Below are 17,781 nucleotides of genomic sequence, written 5' to 3'. Positions count from 1 at the left end.
TGCCTTTAATTTTAACTTAACCCTAGCAAAACAGCCTAAGAGCCACCAGAAGAGGGATGTGCACTTCCCTGGAGCTTCTTATCACCTAAGTATCTCTCTTTTTTAAAGATTTTATTTATTTATTTTTAGAGAGAGGGGAAAGGAAAGAGAAAGACAGGGAGAGAAACATCAATGTGTCAGTGCCTCTCACATGTTCCCTACTGGGGACCTGGTCTGCAACCCAGGCATGTGCCCTGACTGGGAATCAAATCGGTGACCCTTTAGTTCTTAGACTGACACTTAGTCACACCAGCTAGGGCTCACCTAAGTATTTCTTTGAAGCCTCATAGAAATACCTAACTGGAATCCTTCACTGTTGAGGCTGTGCTCTAACCAAAATTATATTTAAGTAATCAAACCTATGTTAAAGAAAGCTTTTTTAAAAAATTTTTCCTCCACATCATAAATTGAAAAATTCTGAAGTTACAAGCTCATACATTTCATTGCTTCCCTTTGTCTTCCTAGTGGTAAACTATTCTGCTTGCTAGATGATTTTGAGTTTGCCATGTGAGTAAAACATGAGTAAATTACTTGCACTGATACTTTGTTTAAAAGTTATTGCATGTAAAACATATATAATTGAAGCTTGAATAAATGGAAGAAATAAATATGTGAATAAAACTACCTTTCTTTGTTGTCTCTACTTCTCTTTCAAAATATATTGTACACTGCCAAATGTCAACTGCAGGAGAGATTCTATGCATAAGAATCAGTGTGCATGACCATGATCTCAGATTTACAGTATAATTTTTAAACAAAGATTAAAATGACTTTGTTTACAATTACATACATTTGATTAATACTTTTAAAATAGCACTTTAAAATCTGTATCAAACAGATTTTACTGTCTTTTTCTTCATATTGTTGCCTCTAAATCATTTATGCAGTACCTTTAAAAATATTGTAGGTCAAGGAAAAGAGCACAAGAGCCAGTTGGCAAATATTCACCCCTCATAGGGACACTAAGTGTGGCTTACAAAAATGACAACTACTTGTTCATTGTTTTGCCTCAGATTTTAAAGTGAAGATGTTTAGACCATAGTACTCAGAGGTCTCCTCAATCTTCCAATTACCAACTTGAAATTAAATATCTATATTGTAGTTTGAAAGGTCATAGTTGATCTTTTAAATATGCTTGTATAAACAACTTTCAGATCCTTCCAGAACATAAATTTAAAATGAAGTAAATAACTTCAAAATAAAAATTAGACTATTCAAATAAAATACATGGGAAGTCAGAAGAAATTTACTATGCATTGCCACAGAAAGTTATTAGGGAGTCATTTTTAAGAATTTAAGAGAAAAATATGACAATTGAAATCATCATGCTATGCTTATTTTTTCTATTTAAATTTATCTAACTTTTCTAGCTTTACATGCATTCTACTCAAGAAAAAAAAGAAAAAGAGAGAAAAAAAACAAGTAGAGTAAACTCTGCCCAGAATTTCATTATAAACTGAGTATTTTCAAGCTACTTTTTATTTTTTAATTATTTTTTCAGTACTGAAAGCACAGAAATAACAAGAAGCAAAGAACAAAAGATTATCTTTATTTCCTCTTTTATTATCTGTTAACTCCTCCTATTAGCCCATCTTGATAGTTTTACGTGAGGTTTCAGAAGAGACATTTATACTCCGTAAGAAGACTTTTAGAGCGCTTAAGAATGCAGCTACCCTTGTAGTTGTAAAGGGGGAAATAATTTTAGATTTAAGTTATTTTATTGTTAATGAAGAATAGCAGCATATTAAAACTGAGACGTTTGTTATAAAAATGGTTTCTAGTTATCAAGATAAATTTTCAAGAAGAAAACTTCTTGTAAAAAAGTATGAATTTAAATAATATTCCCCAAAGTCTTGCTAACCTATGAACACAAATGAAATATTAAAAGTACTACTTCACACATTGCCCCTGTCTGCATCTTCTGTGGCCTACATCAGAACCAGAAAATTTTCCAGAATTATTTATTAAAATTTCTTCAAATCATTATTAATCTCCCAAGTGAAGCTTCAAAAGTATCCTCTAAGTTTTTGAATTCCCAACCTGTTAGTCAAAACACTGGTGGACCACATCTTGGCTGAGGATGCACCTATACTCCATGTGAATGCTGTTTCTTGAACCAGGCTCACTTGTTCTAAAACTTGGAGGATTTCCTTGAGTCCTCATTGTGCCAGATGTGTTACATTTTGTCTTAAACAAGGAAATAAAGAGATGCCACCTACCAAACTCCATGTAACTGGGGTTACCTGAATCATAAAGAAGTATAAGGGGGAGTTCTGGCCAAGATGGAGGCCTAGGTAATAATGCTTCATTTCCTCACACAACCAAAGAAGGATAATATCCAATTTAAAGGCAAAAAAACAAGCAGAACTTCCCCCAAATCAAACTGCCTGGAACTCCAACAACCAAGGAGATAAACATTCATCCAGACTGGTTGGAGGGGCAGAGATGGGAAGACAGGTAGAGAGGACACCTGGCAAGGTAGCAGTCTACATAGGCAAGGCAGGGGCTGGTGGATTGGGTGCTCCCACATTCACACATAGATAAGCTGAGAGGAACACTGGGGAGTAAGACAGATGATGAAACCTAGGGTTTCAGTGGAGGACACTAAAGACTCAAAAACCTCTGGCTGTAAAAATCTGTGAGGGGTGCAGCTGCGGAAGAAACTCCCAGTCTCACAGGAGAGTATGCTGGAGAGGCCCACAGGGTCCTAGAATGTACACAAGCCCACCCACCTAAGAATCAGCACTTGAAAGGGCACAGTCCACTTGTGGGAAGTGAGGGAAGTGACAGAAAGTGGGGTGAGAGCAGAGCAAGTGGCATTGTTCCCTCTCTGACCCCTCCCCTACAGGGAGCACCACAACAGCAAAGAGGATTGCCCTACCCTGGCAAATAACTAAGGCTCTGCCCCTTACAACGTCACAGGTACGAGACAAAGAAATATAGTCCAAATGAAAGAAAAGATCAAAATTCCAGATAAAGAACTAAGAGATGAGGATATAGAAAATCTGTCTAATGCAGAGTTCAAAACACTGGTAATCAAGATGCTCACAGAAATGATTGAGCTTGGTCACAAAATGAAGGAAGAAATGAAAGCCACACAAAGTGAAATAAAGGAAAATATACAGAGAACCAACAGTGAAGGGAAAGAAACTGGTACCCAAATCAATGATTTGGAACAAAAGGAAGAAATAAACATTTGACCAGAACAGAATCAAGAGACAAGAATTCAAAAAAATGAAGAGAGGTTTAGGAGCCCCTGGGACAACTTTAAGCACTACAACATCCTAATCATAGGGCTGTGAGGGAAAGAAGAGAAGAATAGCAAGGAATTGAAAACTTATTTGAACAAATAATGAAGGAAAACTTCTCCAATCTGGTGAAGGAAATAGACTTCCAGGAAGTCCAGGAAGCTCAGAGAGTCCCTAAGATTTTGGATCCAAGAACAAACACACCAAGCACATCATAATTAAGTTACCCAAGATTAAAGATAAAGAGAGAATCTTAAAAGCAGCAAGAGAAAAGGAGAGAGTTACCTGCAAAGGGGTTCCCATAAGACTATCAGCCAATTTCTCAAAAGAAACCTTGCAGGCAAGAAAGGGAGTGGCAGGAAGGTATTTGAAGTCATGAAAGGCAAGGACCTCCATCCAAGATTACTCTATCCAACAAAGCTATCATTTAGAATGGAAGGACAGATAAAGTGCTTTCCAGATAAGGTCAAATTAAAGGAGTTCATCATGACCAAGCCCTTATTTTATGAAGTGTTAAGGGGACTTACTTAAGAAAAAGAAGATAATAAAAAATCTGAACAGTAATATGACAACAAACTCACAACTATCAACAACTAAACCTAAAAAACAAAAACAAACTAAGCAAACACCTAGAAAAGAAACAGAATCATAGAAATGGAGATAATGTGGAGGGTTATCAGCAGGGAGTGGAAGGGAGGAAGTGGGTGAAAAGGTACAGAAAATAGAAACATAGATGGTAGTACAAAATAGACAGGGGGAGGGTAAGAATAATATAGGAAATGAAGAAGCCAAAGAACTTACATGCATGGCTTGGACATGAACAAAGTGGGGAGAAGGGTGCTAGAGGGTGGAAGAGTGCTGGGTGGAGGTAAATAAAGGTGAGAAAAAAATGGGACAACTGTAAGAGTGTAATCAATAAAACATACTTTTAAAAATCATTAAAAATGAAGTAGAAGTGTGCACCCCCTCCCGGCAAAAAGGCAGAAATATCTTCTTGTGGGTAAGTCCCTTGCAGTACAGGCTTCCTCCCCTAGGTGAGTGTTCCAGAAACTCATCTGTATCAGTGTACCAGCTGGCTTGTGAGAGGCTGCATTAGGCTTCAGTGGCTTTTTCTGAAGACTCTTTCAACGCATTTGTCTATTTCATGATGGGTGATTTATGAGCTCACCAGCCCACACTGATCTGAGTTTTCAGTAGTTTTTGACCAAAAACAGCCTGACCCTCATGTTCCACCCTCCCTATTCACCTAATCTCACCCTGAGTGACTTGTTTTTGTTTGTTTCTCTGGATGAAAAGAAGTCCTCAGAGGGGATCGTTTTGCCCACATGAAAGAGGTGAAACAAAAAATGGCAGAAGCAATAAAAGGCATCAAAACCGATGAGTACACAAATTGTGAGCAGTGGAAAAAAATGCCTTGGTAGGAATATTGCATCAAATGGAGAGTACTTTGTGACAAATTTAAGCATGTAAGGATAAATATACCATTTTTAGTAAATAAATTAATTCCATTTTGGGGGTCCCCCTCATATACTGTGATAAAAGTTATGCAAACATGATCTCAAAATATCTGTGCTTACCCTTCTTTATAGTTTCTTTCCTTTTTACATTTTCATAAACTAATTTTTACCATAGATCTTAGGCACGTCAACATACCATTTTTTTCTTTCGTTGTTAAGAAGAGAAACTTTTACCTTTTCACTTAAAAGACAAACTTTACAACTCTTTGGCATTTCTAATTGTCAGAATCATTACTCTTGCACTTGGGAGTCATTAATAAGTAAAGCAAAACTTCCTGACTCAAGGCACCACTATACCATGACTGTCAGTCTGATACACGAGATGGTGGCTAAGGAACAAGACGCACAGCATAGAAACACTGAGCAAAGAGATGCTCACATTCTGGGCCAAAGAAGTGCAGCAGGTTTTCATCATGCTGCTTAGAATGGTGCACAATTTAAAGCTCATGAATTGTCTATTTCTGGAGTTTTATGTAATATGGTTGGACCTTTGATGGCAGGAAAAACACCATAAATATGGGGGTATTAGTGTGTCCTTCTCATTGGGATCTCAGATGCCTGCTGAAACAGAGACCAGCCTTATTTGTAGCTGACATTTCTCCTGGCTGCAGACATCATCTGTGAGGTCTGGTTGGCAGGAGAGACAGAAGCTATTCTATCCTCTTTGGGAGATGAGTGGTTCAGGCCAGAGACATGGTAAAGCAGGTAGTTAGAAGTGGTCTTATTTTAGATATATTTTAAAGACAGAGCTACCAGGTTTTGCAGATGAACTTGTGTGAAGTGTTTGAAAATAAAGGAGTCAAGGACAACACCCAAGTGATGGACCTAAGCAACTGGTAGGGAGGGAATTGTCAAAATCCGAGGTGGTGAGGGAGTAAGTGACTTTGGGATGAATATCAGGAATCCAGTTTTGAATATGTGTATATTGAAATGCCTATTATATATGTATCCAACTAGAATGTCAAGTAACAGTGGGATATGTGATTCTGGATGAGAAAGTCTTGATTGGTAAAAATTGTTTTGTTTTTCAAATCATTGTTCATAGGAAAAATAAAAGGTTAAAAAACACTGCAACTCCCTTCCTCTCCTTCAGCTAAATCTATAGCCTCCATGCAATAAGAGTGAAGAAAATGTATGCCTAAATTATTTGAGTTTTATAAGAATATCTGCCCACATATATGTGCATATATGAGTATGCAGATATAAGTGTTTTCACAGACTTTATAAAGTGCAGCTATCACCGAATGACCCTGTGTTTGCTCTGTGGCATGACATGATAAACTAAAGGGACAGTAAGTGGCATGCCAGTGCATCACACTCTGTCTGAAGTTCATTCAGTTCTTCTGTGTAGGATGTATTTTTAAACTCTACTTGACCTGAAGGAATAAGCTAGAAAAGCATGTCTGTTCTGACCTCTAATGTTCTAACACCCGTTATTGTGTGCCCTTGTCACTCATCTTAATATAAGACACCTCAGGCAGGAAATTGCAGTGCTTTCACTCCAGTGCTAGAGTTTAACAGTGAAAAAGAATGATGAAAGAAGAAAAACAGGAAAAAAAAGGAAAAAAAGAAAGCCTGCTGCTTCAGAACTAATAAATGTATTATCTAACATTTTTGCTTTCTTGTCTGATAAAACTTAGCTTTATTATTTAACTGCTTGTTTCCTTAATGTGAAACTGGAGGAGATTTAGGAATTGGTAAAACAGTTCTAAATAATATTTGTAACACCAACTTCCACATATGCGTGCACATGTAGCTCTTATTATATTGTTTTGTGGGACAAACTTTCTATTCCAATGGGAAAAGAGTCTTCTTCATTATGATTGTAAAAAATGCTTTTGGAGAAAGTGTTTGAATTTTATGATACTTAAATTTATTTATTAAGGGGTGCTTATACTAATTATACTAAGCTAATTTAAAACAACTCTGAAGGGACATTATGTCAGCTTTATTTTTAGTAGCAAAAGACTTAAAATAGCACATGTTTTTACAAAAAAAACTATTTAAAACGGGATGATTTTGGGAGATATTAAAAGTGGTCATTTCTTTGTTTTATGTATGATTTACAGTTAAGTTTTACTTCTTTGTAGATCAAAGGATTAACATTATTTATCTGACTATTTCTCATTCTACAGATCTTTAACAAAGCAACTATGAAAGCATTGAGAAGAAAGTCTATTTTACTTACTGGTTATCTGGAATACATGATCAAGCATTACTATGGCAAAGATAAAGCAGAAACCAAGAAACCAGTTGTGAACATAATTACGCCATCCAATATTGAGGATCGCGGTTGCCAGCTAACATTATCATTTTCTGTTCCGATAACATATGTATTCCAAGAACTAGAAAAAAGAGGAGTGGTTGTAAGTATATCTCTTGCTTCTACCTACTACTAGGGTTTTTCTATGCATTGCATATTAGGGATAAAATCTGGGTTATTTGGTTTATTTATTGCTTCTTGTTATTTCACATCAATCAGACAGTTTAGTAAGCATAAATTAAGTGCCGACTAAATATTCAGCACTTGCTAATTGAAAGACACAGAGATCTGTCACCTCATATAAGAGAAGAAACCACAAATTTTACATATAGAGAACAGCTTTATGTAATTTATTCACTTTCTTTATACTTGAGCAACAAATATTGTTTCATCATAATTACAATATGTTTTAAGCAGTGTTTAGTAGTAAAAGTCCTAATATATATTTATTGAATAAACAGAATTAAAGAACAATTCAATATGTTGGAAGGAAAAAGAAGTCAGTCTTATTTTGTTGCTTGATTAAACTAACTTATTTTCAACATTGTCGCTTGTCATAAAATATACATGGACATATCTCAGGAGTGTTAATATTGTATAAAATAATTTCTTTAACCATTGGACCTAAGTGGCCTTCTTAGTCTTTTGAAAAAAGCTAGTAAATGTTAACAGAATAATTTCAGGAAAAATGGTGATAACAAATCTATTTCCAGTGATAATGTAATCTAAGAACTGTTCCACTCATGTGGCCCTCCAAAACTTTAGAAGGGGTCACCACAGATTCTGGAAGCACAAATCAGAATATCAGCATTCCAAACCAGTCCCTACTGTGTACAAGCTATGTGCTCTTGAGAAAGTTAGTTAACATTTGTTTTTTGGTTGCAAATCTGAGGTTGTCTAGAAAGTATCCAGCCACACAATAGGAAAAAGAGACATTTACTGAAGATAACTAGATACAAGAAACATATTACATAGGATGATGATGCCTCAGTCCCCTTCAAATTAGGCACCTTGGGACCTCACATAGTTCTCCCAGTTACCATCAGCTGCCCTGTCATATTTTCCTGAATCTCATTGACAGTCTAAAATCTCTTCCCTTTCACAAGACATAATGCTTAAGTGGGCACATTGTTGTGATGAAGCTACTGGTCACCAGTTGCCCATAGCTGTGGTCTTCTGAATCATCTGAAGTTTCCACAGAGGAATGTTCAAGCTTAACACAATTTTTTTTTTAGATTTCATTTATTTATTTTTAGAGAGGGGGGAAGGGAGGGAGAAAGAGAGAGAGAAACATCAACGTGTGGTTGCCTCTCACACAGCCCCCACTGGGGACCTGGCACACAGCCCAGGCATGTGCCCTGACTGGGAATTGAACTGGTGATCCTTTGGTTTGCAGCCTGCACTCAATCCACTGAGCTACACCAGCCCAGGCTTAACACAAACTTTGATGAGAATTTGTTGCTGTGCTTGCTCAATCATATTGAATGTAACTGCCACACAGTACACATGCTCACTCAGTGGTGTCTACCACCCCCACTGACTAGTACAGTGAAGTTGTCATTGTCCACACACGTTCATTCCAGTCAACTCTCCCTGGCTGCCAGGTTACATTGATGTTGTGCAAACTGTTCTTGCTATATTAGCAATAATTGGGCTTTTTCTGGATAGACCTTGTAAACTTTCTTCAAGAAGCTGTTATGGGAGTTAAATGGACCTATACACATAAACCATTTACTACGCAGGCTAGCCTGTAGTGGATATCTCTTAAAATAGTTGTAATGATCTTCAGGCTCGGCCAACTTCTCTAGGCCCATATCATAGTATTTCAGCAGTCTCAGTATAAAACAAATTAATTTTCCTCTGTAGTAAATAATAAAAACATTTATTTGAGCAAAAGGAGATGCAGCCTGTGAATACAGGTTCAGGTATTAATCTAAATTGTGTTCTCCATTTCCCTGACAAAGGAGAGGCTGCCTTTTATAGTGAAAGTTTCCACCTAGGTTTCCAATTATGTCCATTTTATTTAAATAAAGTATTCAAATTGTGCTGTTCTGATTGGTTAGTGCAGATTAAAATAAGGATACAAATTGTGCTATTCTGATTGAATTGGCCAGGTCTCACTCTGTTGGTAAAAAGATAAAACCAGGTTTACCCCCAGTTGTTTACTCAGACAGTATAAACAAGCTGTGGGGAGCCAAGAGTTTAATCTGAAGTGTTTCTCGGTGTACCAAGTACTTTGTGTGAAGAGCCTCAGTCTGCTAATGGTCACCAGACTCTTACTTAAAAACCAGGCCCTTTGTTCATCCTTGACAGTCCAACTCAGCAGATAAATCTTTTTCAGTGTTCATATCAAATGAATTTTCTTCTCAAGGCTCATTCCAGGAATTCAATCAGCTCCTTGTTTGCAAGATTAAGAATTAGAGAATTCAAAGCAAGGATAATTGTCTAAAACTTTCCAGAATAGTGTTTAGTACTCATTCATTTAAATGTGTTCAAAATTCCAGGCTCCCCAGGGTCTCCCCATAGACAAATCATGTGTATGCTCTATTAAATGCATAAAGAAAATGACTACTGCCCCCTGGTTGGTATAGCTCAGTGGATTGAATGCAGGCCTGCAAACCAAAGAGCAGTAGGTTTGATTCTCAGTCAGGGCACATGCCTGGGTTGCAGGTGGGGTACCCCATGGTGGGGTATGAGAGGCAACCACACATTGATGTTTCTGTCCCTCTCTTTTTCCCTCCCTTCCCCTCTTTAAAAGTAAATAAATAAAAATAAAAAAATTACTGCTGAGTGGACTTCAGAAAGTCCTTCTGCATATTCATGTAATAACCCATTAATATTTTAGTTATAATTAGAAGGAGGGTTTCAAATAACATAGAAACACCATATTTTAATTAAAGTGAAATCAACATGACTGTTACATATAAGTTTGTCTTTAATTCAAATATTCATTATGAGAATAATGCTAACTGTTGTGACTTTATTTTTCCCCCACAGTGTGACAAACGGGAACCAAATGGCATCCGAGTGGCCCCGGTTCCTCTCTACAATTCTTTCCATGAAGTTTATAAATTTATCAATCTGTTCAATGCTGCACTTGATGCTTCAAAAGAAAAAAGCAGCAGTGTTTAGAACAAATCAAGTAAATGATATTGAAAGCTTCTGTGATGATTTCATTATTTTTATTCATTTTAATTATTAGAAGTATTAAAAAACTTACTACACATAACTAGCAATAAATTGTATACTTTACAAAAAATCTGGACTTTTATGAGTCAGTGTCCCTGAGGAATCTATGAGTAATTTCTTGGTGATTTGTGGGTGAAGATCCTGTGTTCCAAATACTATGTTTACAATCTTGTTTAGCTAGCACATTTCATGGTCAGTGAAATATTTTTATTGGTTCAATTTATAACTTGACTATTTCATGATATATATGAATTTTGTGTCAATTTTATAAATATTACTTTAGTTTTAATTTCCCAAAGACTTTTTTATAAGAACCACAGTTGAACAGTCTGATATATGCATGATTTTGCAATATTCTATCTACCTCTAATTTAAGGAACAGAAAATACTCTTTCTAAGGTAGTGGCATTCAAATGTTTTCGGCCACAGTCCACACTAAGAAATATATCTAATAACAGAAATCAATATTGGTGTGTGTATATGCCTTATTTTATTTAATTTAGTATATAATTTTTAATAATACTTTAACATCTGTGAAAGAAAAGTCTTTCAATTTTCAATCAACTGTTTCTTACAATTGCCATTGGCCACTCTTTCCCATTACCATATTTGATATTAGCATAATTCTCATAATAGATATCATCTTAGTTCCAATTAAAAATGATATCTATAACAAAAAGCAAAAGTTTTGTAAATTATTCACCTGTGTTTGATATTTATTATTCTATTTTATCTTATTGCCGTAATTGTTGGTTGAAACACAATAAATTGATTTTACCACCCACTCTTGCATGAATTTTCTGAATCATTTTTCAAGGATGTCTCTTTATATAAAGTTATCATATTTTCTCTTTGTTTAATGGGAACTTCCCCTGATAAAAGACATTTGATGTTACTCTGTCACTGAAATGGTGAAATAAGTCACCCCATGATAAGTGGATTGAGGACTGGAATTAGGAAATGACTGGTTCCTCACCCAACCTCTGTCCCAAATCGCTGGACCTTTCTTATCCACTATGAAAACTTCAGTTGCTCTCAGCTCTGCTGGATTTCCATAGCTTTTAGTTGTCAATGCCATTACCGTTATTCATGGATTGACAAAATGTTCACTCACTAAGCAAGAGTGACTGTGACATGAATATTTACCTATTGAAGTGAAGTTGAATGAAACCACTCAGAAAATGACTTTGGATGTTAGAGTTAAATAAAAAGATGCAGACCAACACCAACAACAGGAGCTACTGACATTTATCGAGAATGTACCATGTACCATGTATTATGCTACTCTATTTATGTTATCTTACTTAATGGAGTAGTTGCAAAATTGCTTTAGTAAACCTTCCCACTGCAACTTCTGGCAAAATTTATCTTTATATACAGAAAAAATCTCAAAACCTTAAACCTCAACCATGTATGACCCCATGTAAAAGAAACCGTTTTTGAGCCTCAGCAGGGTAAACAAAACAGATATGGTTTCAAATCTCATGGAATATGTAGCTAAGTGGGAGAAACAAAGAGTAAATATATAAATACCCAGGTAAATGTATAATTAAACACTGTAACCTATAAAAGACAAACATGATACTCTAAAAATATCTCAATGGTATTAATTAGGCAATTGAACAGGGAAGGTATATGAAGGTACCTATAAGCTTAAGTTCTAAAACATTTCATACTAATCAAATTAAAATTACATCCATTTGTATATACAAACCATTTATGCATGATTAGCACTATATCCTTATCACCCAGGTTAAGAAACAGAAAGGAAGAAATTCCCTTCACCCTAGCTTGTGTCCCCCTCCACTCCGTAATCCAGAAATAATTATCAAATTACATTTTCTATTAATAATTTCCTTACTTCTTTAAAGTTTTATATCCATGTGTGTACTCATAAGAATTTATTAGTGAATTTTGCCTGTGTATGGACTTTGCATAGAGGTATACTATATTTATTCTTCTGATTGTTTTGCTCAACATATTTTTGAGATTCACCCATCTGTTTCATATTCTGTTTTCATCCATTTTCATTGTTGCTCAGTATTCCTTTATGTAATTGAAGTTGTTACTTCATTCTGCAATTAATGAATGCTTTGAGTTGTTCCAATTTTAAAAAATATTGCAATAATGCTGCTATTAACATTCTTAGTATATATGTTCAAAAGTTTGTCCAGGACATATAACTGAAAATCCTGGGGATAAGGCACACACACGTTCAACCTTACTATGGACTATTAAACTGTTTTCCAAAGTGGTTGCACCAGGTTCTGATCCAAACATAGGAGGTGGCCATTCCCTTGCTCCTGATCTTGGCCAACAGTAGCTACTGATTGCTTTTGTAATGCACACAGGTTAAAATAGCCAAGGTAATTATTAAAATAAGGAAGAATAAATTTATAATTTCCACACAAGTAGAAGGGAAAAACAGAAGGAGACACACTACAAGCCCACACATACATACATGCACATATGCACACCCATACATTGCAATTTATGCTTCAGAAACCATTCTTAATCTGTGGATTGAGCCAAGACTAGAATTTCACATGGATTTGACACTTGCTCAGCTCTTTTCCCCACCACATTCTCATTATTTCCCTCCTGTATAGTTTTCTTTCTGGTGAGCACTCCTTCAATAAAACATAGTTATCTACCGGTATTTTTCAGACCATAAGATGCACCTAGGTTTTAGAGGAGGAAAATAGGAAAAAAAATTGAAGCAAAAAATGTGTAAAATATAACATAAGATAACATAAACAACATAATATTTCACCAATGTAAATGTAAACAGAACTCAACAGCGGCATTAACAACCATTATTCCTCCCAAATTTGGGGAGGGGAAAAAAGTGTGTTTTATAGTCCAAAAAATACAGTAAATCCTCACCTCAAGCTCTACTTCTAGGGAACCTGATCTAAGACAGCATTTCTGTTATTAAGTCTTCATAATCACAAGTATTTTCTATTCTATATTTAATATATGATGAATGTGTAGTTCTCTTTATGTTGGTTTTCACATACAATGTTTGTTTCCTCCTGGATATTGCAATTGTTAACTTTAAACTATTCATTTATCTTGACCTTTCCTGGATTTTTTCAGAGCTGGGTTAAAGTGTGTTTTTCAAAAGATATAGTTGTTTCCACCAGTCGCCCATGGTCACTTCTGACACAAGAACATTTTAAGTTCTTGTTTTCAGGCTTTTCAGATCACATGAATAGCATGACACTGGATATATTAATTCACACATTGGCCAATTTATAGTTACAAATTCTCAGAAGATATCATTTTCTTGCTGTATCATTTACACATTCTTTGGTTGTCAACATTATATAAAACTCTCCTATCAGCTCATTGACCTTGGCCAGTCCCAGGTGTGTTCCATGTCCTATTTAGTTATCAACACTGAAGGTCAGTGACTCTAGGATTTGGCAGAAACTCTAAGGATGAGAGCGATGTTTTACTCGTAAGTTTAGTTTGATCCTTGTTTACTTTCCAGGTTTCTGCTTTTATTTAATTTGGGGGTTCTGAGAATTTCTTTTATGCCAACTAATTTTAAAAGACTTGTTTTTTGTTGTTCATCATTTTTTTCTGGTATCTAATGCTCCATAGCATGCTAAATTGTCAAAATGTCTTAAGACTAAAAGCAAAAATATGATGTATATTTTTTCTTATGTGAATAATGAACTATGCTTTATCAGTAACTCAAGCACATTGATATAAATGCCAATACTTTTGTAGTCTTTTGTGTAGTGCTAAATTATACTTAATGTTCAAGACTTACTGGAGAAAAGGCTGGTGTGAGGTTGATGATATTTACAATTGAAAAAAATACATTTTTTTCTGCAGCTATCTCCTGTTCAGTATCTTTCCACTTACTCTTGAGTTCTACACAGGTATACATTCATATTGTGACATGTTTATTTCATAAGCTGAAGTTACCAGAGCATTTCTAATATTGCTGCATAATGATAAGAAAATAACCTGCAAATACTGTGGAAGCATCACATCATAAAGCAAAAGATGAAAATCACTAGATTAGGGGACCCTGATACTGAGATTATGGATTTAATACTTGTAGTGGCCATTATCCTGCGATTATATGTTTGAGAAAGATACATTATTTTTAATCACAATAAGATGTATTCTCTAAACCTAACCAAGGAGGTGAAAGACCTGTATGAAGAAAACTACACAACACTGAAGAAAAAGATCAAGGAAGACACAAACAAATGGAAACATGTACAGCATTCATGGATCAGAAGAATTAACATCATCAGAATGTCCATACTACCCAAAGCAATTCACAGATTCAATGCCATACCTAAAAAAGTACCAATGGCATATTTCACAGACATAGAACAAACACTTCAAAAATTTATATGGAACCATAAACAACCCCAAATAGCTGATGTAATTTTCAAAAAGAAGAGCAAAGTAGGAGGGATCATAATACATGATACCAAACTATATTACAAGGACACTGTAATCAAAACAGCCTGGTATTGGCATAAAAACAGGCTCATGGACCAGTGGAACAGAATAGAGAGCCCAGAAATAAACCCAAGTCTCTACAGCCAACTAATATTTGACAAAGGGAGCAGCAACATAAAATGGAGTAAAAACAGCCTCTTCAACAAATGCTGTTGGGAGAACTGGACAGCCACATGCAAAAAAAAAAATGAGCTTACACCATACACAAAAATAAATTCAAGGTGGATAAAAGATTTAAATATAAGCCATGACACCATTAAAGTCTTAGAGGAGAACATAAGCAGGAGGATCTCAGATATTTCACACAGCAACATTTTTACTGATATGTCCCCTAGAGCAAGAGATATAAAGGAAAGAATAAACAAATGGGACCTCATCAAAATAAAAAGCTTCTGCATGGCTAAAGAAAACAGTATCAAAATAAAAAGAGAACCAACAGTATGGGAAAACATATTTGCCAATGATACCTCAGACAAGGGTTTAATCTCCAAAATATATAAAGAACTTACACAACTCCACTCTAAGAAGACAAGCAACCCAATTAAAAAATGGGCAAAGGATTTGAACAGACACTTCTCCAAGGAGGATATACAGAGGATCCAGACACACATGAAAAGATGCTCAATATCACTAGCTATCAGAGAGATGTAAATTAAAACCACAATGAGATACCACTTCACACTGGTCAGAATGGCCATCATAAACAAAGGAACAAACAACAAGTGTTGGAGAGGTTGTGGAGAAAAGGGGATCCTAGTGCACTGTTGGTGGGACTGCATATTGGCACAACCACTGTGGAAACCAGTATGAAATTTTCTCAGAAAATGAAAAATGGATCTGCCTTTTGACCCAGCAATTGCACTGCTAGGATTATATCCTAGGAACCCTGAAGCACCAATGCAAATGAACCTATGCACACCAATGTTCATAGCAGCACAATTTACAATAGCTAAATGTTGGAAGCAACCTAGGTGCCCATCAGTAAAAGAATGGGTCAAAAAACTGTGGTACATTTACACAATAGAATTCTATGCAGCATAAATAGCTGCATAGCTTTCTTACTGCGTAAGAAAGAAGGAGCTCCTACCCTTTGCAACAGCATGGATGGAAGTGGAAAGCATTATGCTAAGCGAAATAAGCCAGGCAGTGAAAGACAAATACCATATGATCCCACCTTTAACAGGAATCTAAACAATAAGCAAACAAGCAAAATATAACCAAAGACACTGAAATAGAGAAGAGGCTGACAGTGACCAGAGGGGAGAGGGGAGGGAATTTCAGGGGAAAAGGAGAAGGGTTTAAAGGAACATGTATAAAGGACACATGGACAAAAACTGGGGGTGGGGTGGAAATGGGAGGGAGGTGGGGAGGGCTGGTGGGTGGGCCGGGATGGGAGTAAATGACAGAAAACTGTACTTGAACAACAATTAAAATAAAATTTTAAAAATGATGTCTTCTCAAAGAACAAGATAGTAAAGTTTCATTATAAACTGACTTGAGTATTTCTCATGTGTTTTTGGTTTGTTGCAATTCTTATTTTTATGAATGCTCCAGTTTTTTTAATTTTTGATTCTTTAAGGTGGCTTCTGAGTTCTTACACATTACCTCAACTATTTCTTGATAGCTTCATTGCTTGTATGTTGGCGAAATGTGGCCTACTTTGTATATTTTCTACCTCAAACTTGATATCACTCAATCTTCTAACAATGCCCAGGTCTTTTTGAATAAAAATGGTATTTGGAAACTGTAATCTTAATTGTAAGAATGATCATTGTAATTGGGTTGATTATTGTTCAGAATTTTCAATGAACACACTTGGAAAATACTTAAAGAGAAATTGTATTATTTCTTGTTAATATTTAAAATTCAATTAAAAATAAGATTTCTATTTAACTTTATTGATTTTTATCTCATGCTAAAAATCTTTGTTCTAATATATCAATTACTAGTTTTATCAGACATAAGATATATTAGTATTATTACTTGTAGATATATTTAGCTTAGATTTAATAATAACAAATATATTACAAACTATGTGATTAAAGGAGTTTAAGATTTTTTGAAGTTTGTTTTGCCTTTGGAATACATTTAATAGGAATACTAAGTCAAATACTGTGTTTAAAGGTGCTTGTAATATTGATAACTCTTCTCTGTATTGTTACCCAACCAGTTACATACATAGGTTTAGTTCTTTGGAATATTTTTCAAGTCTTATAAATTTTCTGTAAAATTTTAAGATTTTTTATAGAATAGTGTGAAATATTTAATTTGTAATATAAATCTTCAAAACAAGATATACTAAGAAATGTCTAGATTGTGTCCTTCCCCTTTACACTATTTCCTCTCACTATATCTGTGTATTCTATTTCATATTTTGGTTTATCCTATTATATATGTGCATATACATAAGTAATACCTATATAAAATATAGGTAAGTATATATATGTGTGTGTATATATATATATGAACATATTTCTTTATTAGATATAAGAAATAAGGTAGCATATTATAAATATTTTTTTCCTGTTTGGAAAGGCAATTTTTTTACAGAAAATTACAATTCTTCAAGAAAGAATAATAAGATGAGAAACTACATAGTCAGAGCATCATATTGTCACCAGCTGAACTCATTGATCAACACTAGTACCACCAACATGGAACAATCTGTAACTGATATGATACAATAATGAAGCAGGCAGAACCACTTTCTCAGGGAATAATAAGCCTGAGTCAATCAAATTTTTAGAGTTATTTTCTAGTCTATAAAAACTATGAAGAATACAGGGATAAGTTAAATGACCCCACAAGGAAGCTAATATGGGACATTCTACATTGCAGGTGATTGGTTTTTCTTTCTTTTTTTTTAACAAGTCAATGTCATGAATAAAATAAGGGGCAGGGAAGAGTGAAAGGACTATACTGGATTGTGGGACTAAGATATAACAAGCAAATACAGTATGTAGACTTAGATTGGATCACAATCCAAAGGCCAACTGTAAAACTATATTGTTGAGCCCTGGCTGGTGTGGCTCTG

At 35.1% G+C, this 17,781-nt stretch overlaps 1 protein-coding gene across 3 annotated transcripts in view; it reads left to right on the top strand.

Annotated features, from left to right (window-relative positions):
- KYNU (kynureninase) overlaps window positions 1-11,358 on the top strand; it is a 96,473-nt gene extending 85,115 nt beyond the window's left edge. For all 3 annotated transcript variants that reach the window (XM_028510056.2, XM_036023542.1, XM_036023543.1), the window contains 2 exons: window positions 6,940-7,170; window positions 10,065-11,358. In XM_028510056.2, the coding sequence (XP_028365857.1) occupies window positions 6,940-7,170; window positions 10,065-10,199 (366 nt within the window). In that variant the 3' untranslated portion in view covers window positions 10,200-11,358. The remainder of the gene's footprint in view (window positions 1-6,939; window positions 7,171-10,064) is intronic.
- The last annotated feature ends 6,423 nt before the right edge of the window (window positions 11,359-17,781 follow it).

This window comes from Phyllostomus discolor, chromosome 4 (genome assembly GCF_004126475.2).
Source record: "Phyllostomus discolor isolate MPI-MPIP mPhyDis1 chromosome 4, mPhyDis1.pri.v3, whole genome shotgun sequence".
Classification (NCBI taxonomy): Eukaryota; Metazoa; Chordata; class Mammalia; order Chiroptera; family Phyllostomidae; genus Phyllostomus; species Phyllostomus discolor.
This window is presented reverse-complemented; position numbering and strand designations above follow the sequence as displayed.